Here is a 13314-nt window from a genome sequence, read left to right as displayed (position 1 = left end):
CATACTGTTCTAATGGATGTTTATTCAATTTTACATGAAAAGAAGTATAAACAAAATCAGAAAACATAAACCTAAAATTTAGAAGTTTTTTAAAGGGGGCATGAAATTTAAACAGATGTCAAATTTTGATACAAAACTTTTGCTGACCTAACTGAGTCTTCTATAATCTTTACTGTAAACTATATTCAGTATGAATGTTTTAACAGATTGGTAGTATGGTTGATTGCTTGATGATAGTTTTAAACAAAAAATGAAATAGTGAAATAATATCAAATTATTTAGTTTTTAGTAAATTCAACTATGAAAATTGTATTAATTGACTGAGCTGACCTCTTTAAATTGAAATTCTTCTTTAAACACCTGATGAAAAAATGTGTCAAGTGCATCATATTCTTAAAGATAGTTTGATTATATTGACTCTGAAAATGAATAGTTTGGTCCCATTTGCATACCCTCCCTCCCTTCCCTCCCACCTCACAAACACACTCATCATTGTTGAGAATGTAAGTTATACCCAGACAAATCCCTTACTGTTCCCCAATAAGCTAATGGATGATTAATGTAATATTCCCACAGATCAGTAACTTTAATACCTTTGTCAGGTAAAACAATCATCCTAGATCTTAGTGTCTTGTAATATTTCATTTACTGCTTTGTTGGTCATTAATTGACAAGATTTTTGTGTCTCACTGATTGGTGTGGAGGTTGACTTTTACCAGGAAATCAAAAGTCTTCACAAAAGATATCAGCGTTAAGAAATGCATGGTTGAATGGGAAACTTTGTCAAGAATTAAAATAATTGAAATAAAACTTTCAATTCATTGCTAATATATGGGTATCATTCTTTTGGCCCCATGAATATGGAAATTTTGTAAAATAGATGATGGTAAGGATCAAACCTGAACCAAATTAGTTGTGAAGTAGACAAAGTGGACCTGTGAAAAAACAATCTTTATTTCACATTAAAAGGTTATTCAAGTCTCATGTTCAAATGACAATCACATAAATCCAGGGAAACAAATCTTTTAAAACCAATTAAATGAAATCTTACAATTCATCAGCATCTTGTAGTCTAGAAATCTAGCAAGCTAAAATAGTTATTGTACCAAAATCGGGTCATATCCCGTTAAAATGTCAACCAATTTGAAGAGACTATTCAAGAAAACTGGAGACTTTGATCCTGTAAACTGGTCTATATGTTGGACACTGGGTGATCAGTTTATCACGTCCACCATACAAACCTTTGACCATTTATGGTACTCGTATGCAGTGTCCTCTTCAGTATTGTTATATATGGTAACACTTGACATTTTTAGAATATAAGGCAATTAGTACTAAACTTTTCATTTCCTCTGTTTAACTGGTATTTCCTGTATCATATTTCCTTTCTAGTGTCCCATTGTCTCTTAATTATACGAAAAAAGGAAAATGGTAAAAAAATACTGAGCTCCAAGGAAGTTATGGTTATAATGTAATTTCAGAAAACGAACAATTTTGCTGATGAGAAAAAAGTTTCATCATCAATGACCATTGAGTATGAGTATTTGATTAGTGTTTCAAGGTTTGCGTTATATATAGGCCTAACTTAAGATACTGGTTATAGACCATTTTTGATGAATCAGCAAATAATGTTGACATGTCAAAATGTTAATTCTATTGGAGCTCCATTTCTGTCTCTTTTTAAGGCATAAACTATTTAGATAGAAAACAAAACTCAGTGTGTTTGTTGTAAAGGCATTAAAATTATTTTTTTTACTGACTGGCAGATTTATGGAGAAAATTAGCAACTGAAATTTTTTCCAGCTTAGCCTCACAGGTTATGAATCAGCATCTATACACTAATATATAAGTTTCCTTACTTGAAGTACTTTATACAGTCACTTTGTATCAACTAGTTGTTTCATATAAAAACTAAAGATACCAATCTTGCTTAGGATGTAACATCAGTTAATAGTAACCTGTCTCTACCTATAGACTTTGTACACAGTATAAAAATATAATGTAACCCATCTCATCATCCATATTTCTTCATAGACAGAAAAATATTACTGTCATTCCTTAAATAGAACATACTATGGAATATTTATGTCAAGCGCAAAATAATATTGGTTAAAAAAGTTTATATTTGATGCTTCTTTTGAATTTAGGTGTCACTGTGATTTAAAGTATACTGGCCAACATTGTGAACAGCTATTTGTACCTTGTTCTCCCAGTCCTTGTCTGAATGGAGGAACATGTGTAACATCAGGGACCACTACTTACCAATGCTTATGTAAAACAGGTAGGTACTGTCAGTAGTGTAACATCAGGGACCAGTAAATACCAATGCTTATGTAAAACAGGTAGGTACTGTCAGTAGTGTAACATCAGGGACCACTAAATACCAATGCTTATGTAAGACAGGTATGTAAAGTCAGAAGTGTAACATCAGAGACAACTAAATACCAATGCTTAGGTTAAATGGGTAGGTACTGTCAGTAGTGTTATCTTTGGTTGGAGAAATATTATCCAAGAACTTTATTAAAACAGGTCAGTAGTGATACATTTGGAACAAATATTTGTAGCACATGGAAAAACTGTTCACAGCAATATTCCTCTGATGCAGTACTTTATATGTTTTCACTATCTGCAGCATTTGTTAGTTACTGCACAAGATGTTGAAATTTAAATCTTGACACCATTACCTTAACACAAGGGTGTTCATCTATTAAACTGCCACAAATGAGATCAATGGAAAATGGCAATAATCCAGATACTACAAAAAAGGGGGAAAAGCCACAAATAAAAATTGTTTGTTTTTGCAGGATTTTTTCCCCTTAAATGTTTTATAAGGTCCTTGTATTTTCTGTATGTGACATTGATAATATAAACTATTTCACTATTAAACTGTTAACTAAACATTAAATATTTTTATAATCTGTAAACCTGATATGAATACAAATTTGGTTCAAGAGTAAAACCAAATTTCTCAATTAATGCTTTCCATAAAGGTTAGATATAATGTGATAATATCAACACAGAGAAAAATAACAAAAGTCTTTTTCACCTCTAAGTTTGGATTATTAACTAATGTTTTTGTGAAGGTGCAACAAAGACTTATTTACATTTTCTACCAATAGCTGAATCATTATATTTATTCAAATCTTTACAATTAATACAATATAATAGCAACCGTTTGTAATTTGTTTTTCTTTGACGGACAAAAGAGCATTGAAATGCATTAAATAATTTTACTTAATGTTCATACCATGAATTACATAGAGAGTTTGATGGCATAACACGCAGGACAATAGAGCTGTAGTTTAAATGGTTCTTCTAAACAATGGTGAAAATTCCTATCCGTGATCTATATTTGCAAGCCTTTTGATGATATATTTGATCAGATTTATTTAATAAATGAGTGTTGTTAAGAAAGGGTAATTTTGATTCATCAAGGTCCAGTTTTTGTGCAAATACGTAATTTTAAAGATCTTTCTTTAATTTTCTTAATTTTCCACCCTGTTTAATGAAAAGCCCAATAATCAGGAGATTTAATTCACTGACATCAATATGCTGGCATGACGGTCTTATACTAAAATCGTGAGAAACTTAATAAATATGTTAAGCAGTTCACACTTCTTAAAACTCATCTGTATATATTGTTGTCACGAGTGTCATCGGTCACAACGTCTTTAATTTGAAGTGGATTTTACCGCTGATGAGGTGTACTTGTTATTTGTTTAGAATGAAACTGGATTTGAATACAAGTTTTAATGGCCTTTATCCTGTTCTAAATAGTACATTTTAACTTTTTGCTTAAACATATTTTTGTTTGATTCATTTATTTGAAATTTTCTGTCAGTACAAATATACTATATAAGGCTTTTATTTAAAATAGGCCGCTCATTTACTACCAGTTTGAGTGTTAGATGTAGATATTTAATATAGTTTTGTCCAGTATATATTCTATTGCAGATAAATTAAATACATATAAAAACACCAAGTCAAAAAACCTTTGAGAGTTAATACCTATCAATATATTATTCTAAATATACAGGGACTAAAAAAACAATATCAAAGTACTTTAATTTCCTATTCAAAAAGTAGTATCTATAAATTATAATTTCCAACCTTCTAAGATTCTAATCCCTTGTAGTGCCTTATTTTCACCTGAAAATTTGTTTTTATTTCTTAATAAAGAAAGTTAGGAAAATGTTTTCATCACAAGATATCAATAAATGACGCACATGGAACGGCAGCAATCAAATTTCTATTAGGTTTAATTCAACGGTGCTCACAATGACTTTTCAATAGGTGTTCTATCCTGCATATTAAGTTTTTTATGAAATAAATTTGAATTAAATAATAAGTTGCTGTAGAAACGGTATTAATGTGAAGTGGTAGAATATTGTCACAATTCGCTTCATTACTTCTCTGTTTTCCACACAAGTTTTCGATGTTCGTTTCTGTTGAAAGCTTTACTTTCTGCTTGTTGCTTTTGTAGTCAAATGATTTAATGGACATAACTAACAATATGAAATGTTGCTTTTAGTCTTAGAAATCAGAAAAATGGGTTTTACCTGAATAGTAGATAATGAACAATTAGTTTAACAGTTATAATGACTTTTTTCCTCCTTTTGTTAAAGAGGCACTGCACCAAAAGCTGTATATGCCAAAAAATTTAAAAGTATTGAAAAATAATTTGGTTTTTACAAGCACTATACATGTATATTTAAAAGTGAGCAGATGAGGTATGATTGCCAATGAAACAACTATCCTCTGAGTAATAGACTTCTGACTTGTGACAGACACAGAAAGAAAGTGGCATTGGTGAGAGCTCAGCCCTCCCATAGCATGTGACTGGTGTATCAGTGCAACATAAAAACAAGTGGTACAAATCATTTGGAAAGAGCTGGAATTTAAAAGATCTTTTCAAAACTCTAAAAGCCATGAAAAAGACAAACGAAATAAAGATATAACCATGATAACCGTATTCACAGTTAATGAAAGCTAGTTCAAATCCTATTTAAATAAATAAAAAAAAAATGTTTAAGATATCAATTAGAACATATCCAACAGATTTTGTATAAAGACATCATAAACAGTCTGAGAAACAAATGCCCCTGTGTAATGCCAGAATATAAGTATTGGCAGTATTGTTATTTTGATTCCAAAGCTTTTTTTGAATTGAGCAAAATCTATTATAAAAACATTTAGAATTGGCTTATTGAAGACATCACAACTATATTTATAATGATGTCATGAATAGTAACCTACCTGTTTTAAGTTTTGTTCTATCTTAGCTCTAACAGATGAAAACATTTTCCATTTCGACATGATAATAAATAGAAATACTCAGTTTAAAGTACAAATTAGGATAAATAAGGCTTCTTTGTCTAGATAATTTGAAGAAGAAAAAAACATTATTTGCAGGGAAGGGTAAAAACTTGTTATACAATGTAACATTTTAATTAGAATGAGATAGTTGATTTAGATGTAACTGATTTCAATGTATTCTTCCCACATTTGTGAGAAATTCTTATTGTAATACTGTGTAGACTATTTATGATCTTAATGTCAGAAACTGGAAATTAAAAAGAAGACCATATAAAACCATATTGGATTTATGGTTTGGTTGTGTTTGTTTTCGGATATGCATTGTACCTTCAATGAAAGTGGATGTTTTCTATGTCTGAAAATAAGCATAATACTTTGGTCAGGGTTATTTTTATTAACTAATGACACAGTTTTTTTTTTTATTAACATTGGTCCTAATATCATACAGTGAGACATCTCAGCATATTCAACATATATCCATTTTGTATTGATATTTATACAATGAAAACAGGGGTCTGATGCTTGGTCTGATGTATTAATTTCAGACACAAATCCTTTCACATAGTTGACAAAAACCAAATATCTATTATTGCTGTACTTCATCTTAAAATCATATTTAGGTTTGCATGGAGCAAAAGCTAACAAGATCAAGACATCATCTAGTTCAGGCTCGAGTGGAACACAGTGCTAGAGGTTGACCTCACTATATAAGATTGTAATAATGGTAGGCAGTCATTGGAGACTTATTGTAACAAATTTCTCAATATCTTTATTCCAATATTTGATCATTAGGCTTTGAATTGACAAATTATCAGCTCCATATTTTGACTTGTTATTCCCAAGTGCCCATTCTACCTTTGTCTTCTTGTATGTTTTTGTATTTATTTTCAAATTTTAAAAGACTTAAAGCATACATTGTCCATCTGTTATTAGTTGTACTTTATTTACTTTTATTTGTCTGTTGTAAGGACTCAAACTAAACAAGTTTTGCTATCTTTAGTGGGATCTTAAAAGATAACAGTGGTGTATGCAGTATTTCTATAACATTATAGAATTTGTAGCTATTATCATGTGTGGTTCTGTTTATTAAGGGATAAATTTCCATACTTTTGATATTAGAAAAAAATTTTGAATGTCATTTTTAATGACATTATGAATTTGACATCAACATTTGCTGTTAAAATCAGTTTACCAGAATGTACACACTGTATGATATGTGTAATAAATTCAACAATTAAACCCTAATCAGCTTTAAACAAAGTGAAATTGAGATTTTTTTCTGTCTTTTGTCCTACCAGCAAGATTCATAACCAATGAAACCTCTCCTGATTTACATGTATTGTTTTAATTCTTGCTTTCTTATTAATAGCAGAAGAAGCCTCATAATGTGATTTCTACCTTTAATTATTGAGTTCTATTTGATGGTTGTTTAGAAAGCTAATTTGTTTAACTGATGCGATAAATACCATTTTTATTGGATAACACTTTGAGAAATCAATGCACAAACACAGTCTGCAGGTTTGAGATGGAATTCTCTTTAGGAGAGCTATAGTTGTCGCATGCAAACTTGATAACTTTACAAAAGGCTAATAGTTAATTACGGCACAATTCATAGAGCATTGATTCCTCGTGTGATACCGTCGATTTAATCAGAATGCCCTTTTAACGTTGACAATAGTGCCAAGGTATCAAAGAGAGGCTACGATTTATCAATCTCAGAGATAATGTTTCTTCAAAAATTAAATTAGCATTGCTTGTAAATTTATAGGACTTATTTGAATTTGATATAGAAATTTTATATCAAATGTATTTTCCTAATGTTAATCAATACTAGAAGCTTTTGTTCACTACCCATTTGTGGGGAATTCAAAATATTTTAAATTCATTTGCAGATATATTCATTGTCGTGTTTATTAAAAAAAAAAGTCTTTTAATTGCAGATTTATTGATTTTATTTCATTGTTAATTATATAATATTTGCCAGAAATCGACTTGTCAAAAAATGAGTACAATGTTTTGGCAGTAGCAAAAGTGAAGCAATGGTTTGTGGTGGAAAAAAGAAAAGGAGGAAGTTTACTTTTTTTCTCGCTTTTTGAAATATAATATTACTGATTTTGATAATTATGATACTTCGTATAACTGAGATATCTTTTTGTTTTATAATAATTATATTTTTCTTAGAATAAAATCTACAAGTTGTGTTGAAGATATATTTACTTGGTCTATACCCATGTAATGATTCATCAAAAACTACCTAAAGATAATTCTATAGGTTAAGAGACTTAAAGAGATTTAATTATAGAAAATTTCTCTGTCAAACTTTTTTGAACAATATGTTGGTATATATTGATGTATGGGGCTATTTGACAGGTACACAGTATGTATCAATTGTCCACACATAAAATATAGGTGATTAAGGAAGGTGAGATTTTATACCTGTCGTGTTACCTGTAGAGTCTAGCTGGATCATCATTAATTAAGTTCGGCAATGACATGTGAGGGATCGTATCTGTCACTTTGTTTAGGAAGTTATGATTTGTATATGGTGGCCTTATAAGAATTAGAGAGGACCAAAGATAATATTATATAAAAAGTTAGCTGTCACCTATTGTTGTGATTCCAGAATTATGTACACTAAAAATCTGATTATCAGATATTGTTTTATCAACCATTGTCTTTTTTTATTTTTTTGTTAATGATGTTGAAAAAATACTTTTTAAACTATTGAAGCCAAACTTTACACATTTAATTTGTTTAAGGTCTAAAGGTCAAATGCAGACTTCCCTTTAAGCATCCGTCTGATTTTTTTGAAACCACTTAAATTTTTATATCAAACATCTTCAAAAGTATTTTAGTTTATTGTTATAGATTTAAATTTGCAATAGATGGTTTTTCATAATTATTTATTTTTCTCACACCAACACAAAATTTAAAGCTTTTGAAAGCAATTTCTCTGAATTTTTTGCATTTATATGAAACATTTTTAGACATGTAAATTTTTCCTGTTATTCCATTTATTTACTCTTTTATTTTCTAGTTAAAATAACTACAAACAATGCTATATTTTTTAGAAGTGTGACATTCTTTTCACCAACAGGTATATTGTTTTGGCTAACCTAGATTTCATTATGGGTAGCCTTTACAAAATGTTCTCACGCCTGAGTGACTAGTTATACCAGCCTATCAATGGCTCGTCATAGACCATGTGACCGAACATAACTGTAGGTACACTGGCTTAGGAGAACAACAAAAATATTTTGAGTTACTTTGATTTACATTTTTGAGTAATTTGTGCCTTAATTAATTGTGTTGACATAATCAATAATACTGTATAACTTACATGGGATTTATTATTTGTTTTATTGTATACTTACAAGATGTAAAGTAGAAATAGCACATGGACTGATAGAAAATTGGATTATTTTGTGATTAACTGTTATTTACTGATACTGTAGGATAATTTGTCACTAAAATTTTAAATTTCGAGTAACTGGAATGTCGACATTTTAAACATGGAAATATGTGATTTCCAACATCTACAGGGATTTATCATTTTCCTTTTGATGTCAATAGGTGAGTTTTGTATACCTTAGGAAATACAAGTAAGATACTAGTACATATGATATTTTATTTGTTCTGAAGATATTAAATATTTTATATTTAACATGGTGTACGCTTAAATTGCATTTTAAGCATTTTTAACTTTTATTCATTTTCGAAAGTGTTGTTTTAAAATCTTAGACATGTTAGGAGAGAATAACTGAAATTATTAAGTCTCAGTTAAAAATGCAAACACCTGAAAGAAAAAGAAAATACACAGGTGTTAAGATTACAGAACTACTCCAAGTCCCAAAATCTTGTATTTAATTACTTTCATCTGAAAAGTATTAACAACAGAAATATTCCTGTTTTATTATTTGCTTCATTTGTGATTAATCCTAGACAGGACTGACACTTGTTGCTGTCAAATTTTATTGTCAGCATATTTTTCTTACTCCAAAATGTGATATTATAAAAACACAGAAATTGTTTTCTCTTTCTATGCATACTCTGTGAGGTGACAAAATTAAATTTTGAAATTCATCATTTTGGAATTAATTTTCACACATCAGAATATTGGTGTCACTCAAACTGTAATTAAATTATCTCACCTGGCCCCTAAATCTAATTAATCTGGTACCCATGTCTATTGGCAGACTGATTTATACAGCTAATTAAGGATAAATGTAATCTTTTAGTAATTATATTGAAGTTCTTTTGATCTGTTAATCATTTCTATTGTGTGGAAGGATTTACACTTACAGTGGGAATTGGATAAGCCTTTTATTCTCCTGTGAATTACTACTCTTTTCCCAAAGATTAAAGTATATTCTATACCAACTAGCTTAACACGGATTTTATTTATGACTTGTCAAAGTTGTTCTTACATTGTATATGAAAATTTTAATGAAAAAGACCTTGAAATCATTTCAATTGCGTCAAAAACAATGATTTCCTGTGAAGATTCTATGATGATTAGTTTATTATTTAATACCATTAGTATTATGGATGTTGCACTTAGAATTAACTTTAGTTAATTTGATATGGTTATATATATACTATGCATGGTTTGAAGTCAGATATTATATTCACATGCAACTGCAGCAATTTATTACAGATACAAACATTTCAAAGAATGTTTATAAATACAAATTAATTGAAAATGATATATGAGGTTGCAACAATAATGGTCAGCAGGGGGAAATATTTTATAAATGCTATCAAAAGTAAGATGAGAAAAGTAACAGGCTTTTAGTCCACTTGTACAAACAAATATATGTTGATTTACTGACATCAGATATTGGACAAGTTACATGTGGTATATAGGACTTTCCCAGACTATCATATAACTCATACGCCACAAGGGCACCTGCTAATACTTATGTTCTTAATTATATAGATGTGAAAAGTGGCTGCTGCCTGCAGATCACTGTATTTTTTGGAGGGAAAATTGATGGTCTCAATTAATGCAATTTCAAGAACTTTAGTACTAGCTATAGTTGATTCTGGTACACATGATAAGTAACTGAGACATACTTGAAACTGTATACAAGTTTTAAGATGACTTAAACAATGAAATCATAAACATCTAAAACCATTTGTATACTGTTACAGTATCTGTTACCAAATAATAAAAACAAAAAAAACGGGGAACAAAAGAAATGGATTTCTTAACGATGTGTCCTGTGTATTTTACAAAAAAATTGACCACTGAAATGTGTTGAACAGTTCTGTATTCCAAGTTAGGTCAATTCTAGTCTAAATAAGAAAACGCAGCCCAGAATTTCGGCTGTATACAAGACGATACATTATTAACTGCAATATAATGAGAATTTTCTATTCTTTTTTCTGACATTTGTCTTTATAAAGTTAACAATAAACAGTGAATTGAAGTACGTGCCATATAAATGTGGATTTTTATAAATTCAGCTTCATAAAAACTTCAGTAGGGAAAAAAGGTTGATAGTTATTGTATTTAAGCCATCATGAGGTTAATTTTTCAGATTAATATGTTATACATGTATAAGTGAAAACTTTAACATATTTGAAATACTTATGAATTTCAAAGGTATGTATTTCAGTAATGTGTTACTTTTACCAAAACATGTCAAGATTTAAATATTTCAAGTGGGGTGCTTAGTAAGGTTATAGAAAATCAAACAAAGTTGTCCGTTCATAACAAACAAAGAAGTGATTTCTTAAGTAAAACATCGATCTTCTCCTGATAAGGGAAAGTTGACAAAAATATTACAAATAAGTCACCACTGATCATATCTTTGAAATTTAACTTTTTGTATCCATATTAAACCTCAGTGTAAGTTTACCGAAAATGTTGCGATAACAAGCTCATAACAATTACAAAAAACCACAAGTAACCATGGGAAAAGATTAAACAGACGATTGACCACTGGGCTTGAAAAGAATATACAAAGCATGATTTTTTTAAATGTTTAAAAAAGTGTTTGAAATAAGAGGTTTTATGATTACTATGGATACGGAGATCAGATATCGATATTTTATTGTGAATAAAATGCTTTCAATACAGTTTTTATGAAGTGAAATTTCACATATATTGATTTGTTTTGAAAGTACTTGATCTCATTGTTTTCGTAAGGTTTTGTAGGTGCAGGTGTTAAAACTTTCATAACTTGAGAACTCTCAAATTTTGAGTGCCAAATGTATAATCATATGACATCAAATTGACACTTACAGGGAAATAGAATGGAACAAATTGGAAAAAAGGAATTATATTTAAATATATTTTAGCATGTTGTTAAATAAGCATGACAAAAATCAGACCTATGTAATAATAAGTATGTATGGTATGATGGCCAATAAGACTAATCTCTACCAAAGACCAACAGATGTAGGTCACCATACAACCTTCAACAAAGAGCCTCACATAGCTTTCTATACAGTATGAATTTTACTCATTGCTGAAGGCTGTGAAGTGGGTAAACCTGCAGTTGTTCACATCTTTGTCTTTTGGTGTTATTGGATAGCTGTATCTTAGGCTATCATACCATGTCTCCTTATTTTTATCTAAATCACTGTATAATTAACCTTAGAAGGTTCATCAGAGATATAAAATTTCAAGCTTTTGAAATTCTAACTAACTACATGTTTTTATTGTACATCTAATCTGGTAGTTAATTTTATCACTCAGAAACTTCAATTTATTTCATGTTCTCAAAATCTACCAAAATATTTCATACCAAAAGAATGGGAAAGGATGGGATGTTTAAGGTCAATCTAGTGACATAATGTACCTGTTCAAGATAAGAAACATATTAATTTAAACTAAAGGGAGATTTAATTTTATGCCCAATTACAAGGTTGTTAGGATTCAGGTGAAAGGTGGAAAAAATTGAATCTGTTTTAAGTCTTTGCTATGAGATAAGAGAAAGTTGTAAGGGGCTCCCATAGGTGTATAATCTCATGCAGAGCCAAGTGGAGATTTGAATTAAGTTTGTTATTTGTAAAGATTTGTCCTTTTCCTGGCAATAAAGAATTATCTTATGTAATACAGGACACATATGCTTTGGGGTCAGGTGTACGGATAGATATATTTGCTTGTCACTTTGTGGAAAAACTAAGACATTTGAATGTATTGTTCCTTTTGAGTTGACCAAGTAAACTTAGCAATGGCCAGAGTTTATGGTTCTTGTGAAAAAATTTATGAGACATTGTATAAAATATTCTGTTGGTAGTCTTCCTTTATTGAAGTCTTGTTAATCTTCTGTTCTGTTGACTGTCTTGCTACGTAATGTCTTTGTTTAAAGTTTTGTTATTAGTCTCTCTAGTTTTTTTTATATTTCTTCTAAATGTTATTAGTCCAAATTCTGACTGTTATCTTTAACAAAGACATTAATTTGAACTGGTCTTAATTAAAAGACCATAAAAAAAGTCAGTTTTGCATTTGAAGTCTTGCACACTCCCATTTAACGTTATTTCCCCTGTTTTTGAGATGATTAATTCTATATACATTGAATTTGGATGTATATGGCTATGACTAGGAATTATTCTGTTATAAATTATGTGAAGTATAGTAAAACTTATTGACAGTGGACTACAAAATACACTGGTTTATGATTCAGATTTATTGTAATAGTGCAAGGGACAGAACAATTGAAATCTATTATAAAGATAAAATGTCAAACAAAATCACTGTGCAATGACATGTTTATAGCTATGTATTTATTTCGTTTGTCAAATAATGGTTTTGCATGAAAAACAGGTTTTTTTTCTTCAGTAATGGTTTCTGTATTCAAATGAGAACAATGACCGTTATATTAATAAACAGAAAAAAGTCCTTTTTATTATGGTTACCTTCATTTTCCATTTGTTTACATAGTTTTTCTCAGAGATTTGACATCTCTGAGAAAAACTAACTAGACAGTAGAAGAGAAATAGTTATACATTTGACTTTCCAAGTAGCTCTCAGCCTGCTTCCACTTA

At 29.7% G+C, this 13314-nt stretch overlaps 1 protein-coding gene across 2 annotated transcripts in view; it reads left to right on the top strand.

The window, feature by feature from the left end:
- LOC143064283 (uncharacterized) overlaps positions 1–13314 on the top strand; it is a 67932-nt gene that overhangs the window by 21161 nt on the left and 33457 nt on the right. The window contains exon 6 of one of the 2 annotated variants that reach the window (XM_076237016.1): positions 2148–2281. In XM_076237016.1, coding sequence (XP_076093131.1) covers positions 2148–2281 — 134 coding nt within the window. Of the gene's footprint in view, positions 1–2147; positions 2282–8543; positions 8890–13314 lie in introns of those variants that run through there. The other variant, XM_076237017.1, reaches the window with a different exon arrangement.

Source organism: Mytilus galloprovincialis, chromosome 2 (assembly GCF_965363235.1).
Source record: "Mytilus galloprovincialis chromosome 2, xbMytGall1.hap1.1, whole genome shotgun sequence".
NCBI classification, from domain to species: Eukaryota; Metazoa; Mollusca; class Bivalvia; order Mytilida; family Mytilidae; genus Mytilus; species Mytilus galloprovincialis.
This window is presented reverse-complemented; position numbering and strand designations above follow the sequence as displayed.